The sequence below is a fragment of the Phytophthora cinnamomi genome (genome assembly GCF_018691715.1).
Source record: "Phytophthora cinnamomi strain GKB4 chromosome Unknown Contig39, whole genome shotgun sequence".
In the NCBI taxonomy this organism is placed as follows: domain Eukaryota; phylum Oomycota; class Peronosporomycetes; order Peronosporales; family Peronosporaceae; genus Phytophthora; species Phytophthora cinnamomi.
In genome coordinates, this window is record NW_027150972.1 from 771,522 (window position 1) to 774,831 (window position 3,310).

Here is a 3,310-nt window from a genome sequence, read left to right on the forward strand (position 1 = left end):
CTTTAACCAATTCATAGGGACTTTTGTTCTTTAGACGCCTCATTGGCGTGCAGTTCTGCACATACGTCATGTATTTCAGTGCTTCCGGCCACCATTTAGCCGGCATTTCTGCGTCACGTAGCGCACACCTTACTTTACTCATCTCAGTCTGATGGTCTCGCTCAGCCGCTCCATTTTCCTCTGGGCTGTACACATTCGAGGTCTGAAACGTTATTCATTTATCAGTGCAGAATGTTTTCAGAGCTGCGTTCACGAACTCCTTCCCTCCGTCGGATCTTATACGACGAATCGTGAATTTTCCCTCTCTTTCCAACTGCAGTAGCAGCTCTTTGACCTTTATCTGAACCTCTGTTTTCTTGCGGAGGACAAACGTCCATCGCCACGACGTCTGGTCGTCAATGATACTGAGAAAGTATCTAATCGATCCTTGGACTCCGTATGCTCCTAACGTCCTCATGGGACCATTTGTATCCATGTGTATGGTGTTGATAGGTTTATCGTCCCTAGATCCCACCATATTTCTGTAACTCATTCTGCGCATTTTCATTTCGGTGCATGTATGGCAGAAGAACGGCACTTCGTCAGTGCTGCATTACTAAAGCTCGGTAGTCCTGGTATCAGATTTCCACTCATTACCTCTATTAGTTTGTATCTATTGAGGTGTCCCAATTTTACATGCCACTCTCTAAAAGCAGCCTTTATTTGTCTGTACCCTGGTTCTTTTAATGGTGCAATCGGTTTTGCCTTTACTGCAGAGCAGTTTAATTGCCTGTCTCTCAGCGTGCACGCCTGCACATAGTAGGCCCCGTTTACTGCAATCGCTACAAATGCCAGCTTATGCTTCCAAAGTACAAACTTGTTCTTCCCGTCTATACTTTACACTATTTGGTAGCCTGTTTGTTTTAGCCAATATTCACTAAGTATATTTGCCTTTGCTTTAGGCACCAAAGCCATATTATTGAACTTAAAAGGACGAATTCCGTCCGGACTACTCAAATAGAGCTGTATGGAGCCAACATGTGTATTGCTAAGTTTAGTCCCTTCTCCAAATGTAAACCTAAACTCTTGGCTCGGCCGTTTGCTCAAAAACAGCGTTGCATCGGCGGTTAGTCCATAACCGCAGCCTGAATCTAACACCCAATCATAACCGGTGATGTTAATTACATTTCGTTCTAACAAGTCAGGGTACAAATCTCTTACCGCCTCTTCAATGGCTTTCGCCGCCACTTCGATGTTGCCGGAAGCCTCCGAGACCTTTCCAGCAAGTGCCGGAACGATCGTTGGCTCAACGTCCGCCACATCGTCGTCGTCACTCATCGGCGTATCCGAAACGACCGGTGACCCAGGTGTCAGCGGTGGCGAAGCCATCAGCGCATCAACATCCGCCTTGGCTTGCTCCGGCGTCAGCGTATCGCTGTGTCGTGGCTCTTGCACATCGCTTGTCACTTGAGCGACCGCAACCTTCTTAGCCCTCTTGATTTGCCAGCATCGACCGGAATTTCGACGCGCGCCGCCTTGGCCTTTTTCTTGGCGGCTGCTTTTGACCCCTTTACGTGAGCGACCGGCACTGGCTTTTACAGCGTGGGGCTCTTGAAGATGTTAGTGCGATACACGCCCAAGCTTCTGTCCTTTTTCATCGCGGGGCAGTCACGTTTCATGTGCGCGAGACCGTCTCGGTTGTAGCGCCCTTCACAATAGAAGCACTCATCTTCGCGTTTCCACTCAACAACACGCGCCTTGCGCTTGCCCAGATGCTGCGACGCCCTCACATGATTTGCAAGCACAACCACCGCTTGCATAGCCTCAATTTCGCGGCGGCTCTTGTTCATGAAGACATTGCGCAGCAATTCTTCAACCTTGTCCAGATGGAACCCGCTGTTGGTGTAATCCACCTGGTTTCCCCAGTACTGGCTTGGGAACAAAGCCAGAACCTTCATCGCCGCGTACTAGTTCGGAATCATTGTCACGCCGTCCAGTGCCTCGCGCGATTGACGATTGATCCTATTACGCGCCTCCTTGACACGCAAGATGAGCTCGCCCACTGACGCAAAATACATTGCCGAAGCCGCGTCAAACCTCGCAATCATTGCGGCCATCCCTTGCGCATTAGACTGACCGAAGACAGTCTCGAGTCGCTTCCATGCAACAGGCAGACTTTCGTCATTGAACGAGACGCGCAGCGACTCCATGTACGACCTGGGCAGCGTCTGGTTGAGCAGCGACCTAATGTAGGTGTCTTGCTCGCTGAGATTTGCCAGCTGCCACTTGTATGTCCTCTGCGCTTCCGCATCGTCCGTGTCCATCGGACGGGGAATCTCGCAGCTTGTCCGCAGCAAATCCTCGTAGGCGAACGCTGACTCTACCAGGCCCTTTACTAGCGCTTCACGTCGCATAGCCGCACTCTTCCGGCGAAGGTGCCCAACGATCAGGTCCTTCCACACCCCGAACTGTTTGGTGTCGCTCGGAAAGACGAGACGGTCGAACGGGTTGCTCGCGTTGTTGCTCATGATCACTTGTACTCTTAACTTGAAATGTTAAAGTGAAAGAACGCTTTTGTTTGTTTGCCAATTGTCTTTATTAGCCACTTTACCGCTATCCTAATGCTATCTAACAGACGTGCTCAGTCCGAAGCAAAAGCGGAAGTGAGGACACCGTCCTTTCTTCCGATCCGCTGCTTGCGTTCCTCATCGCACAAATCCTGCCTCTGTATCAAAGAGAGGAGGCAGTACCCCTAACCCTAATGGCTCCATACCAGCCATTAGCGTAGTACCGTAGACTACATCGACACTTTCCTTCGTATACTTAAACTAAATATACCTAATCTTATTATGTCTGGCCCGGTGCTTGCGTACCCATCCCGGGAAGCCCAGTCGGTTTCCGAACCGCACCTAGCATTCCGCGGGGCTGGCACAGCACCGGCGCCAGGCCGTCGAGCCCCAGGCTCAACATGTGGGAGTGGGACGTTTGACGGGACGTCCTCCTCCTGCTCCGCCGAGGCCTTGGTTTGGCCAGCCAGGCGGATGTCTGTGGTGCCAAAGCTCAGACGAAGCTTGCGCTTCCACTTCCGGAGCTCACGGCCAACTATAGCGGGGGGCCAGTCGCGGATTGCGGCATCCGACGGGTGAGTTTGGGGCTCGCACCCCATAGCCCGTAAGAGTGACACTGTATCCTCGGCCACCTGAGTGGTGCTAATAGAGTTCACTGGCCAAGTCAGCTCGCCCTTCAGCTCCACCCAAATAGCCTGTCGGACCGACTTGGGCGAGTATTGCTGCATCCACTCGCTTTCTTCCATCATTTGCTTGAACACTCG

The 3,310-nt window shown here is 51.6% G+C and overlaps 1 protein-coding gene across 1 annotated transcript; it reads right to left on the reverse strand.

The window, feature by feature from the left end:
- Window positions 1–1,574: 1,574 nt before the first annotated feature.
- On the reverse strand, window positions 1,575–2,507 carry IUM83_10646 (uncharacterized protein; the record flags this gene model as incomplete). Its single annotated transcript, XM_067935160.1, has 3 exons — window positions 1,575–1,875; window positions 1,948–2,041; window positions 2,117–2,507. The coding sequence occupies 3 exons, from the start codon at window positions 2,505–2,507 to the stop codon at window positions 1,575–1,577; spliced, it is 786 nt and encodes a 261-aa protein (XP_067791542.1).
- Window positions 2,508–3,310: the final 803 nt, after the last annotated feature.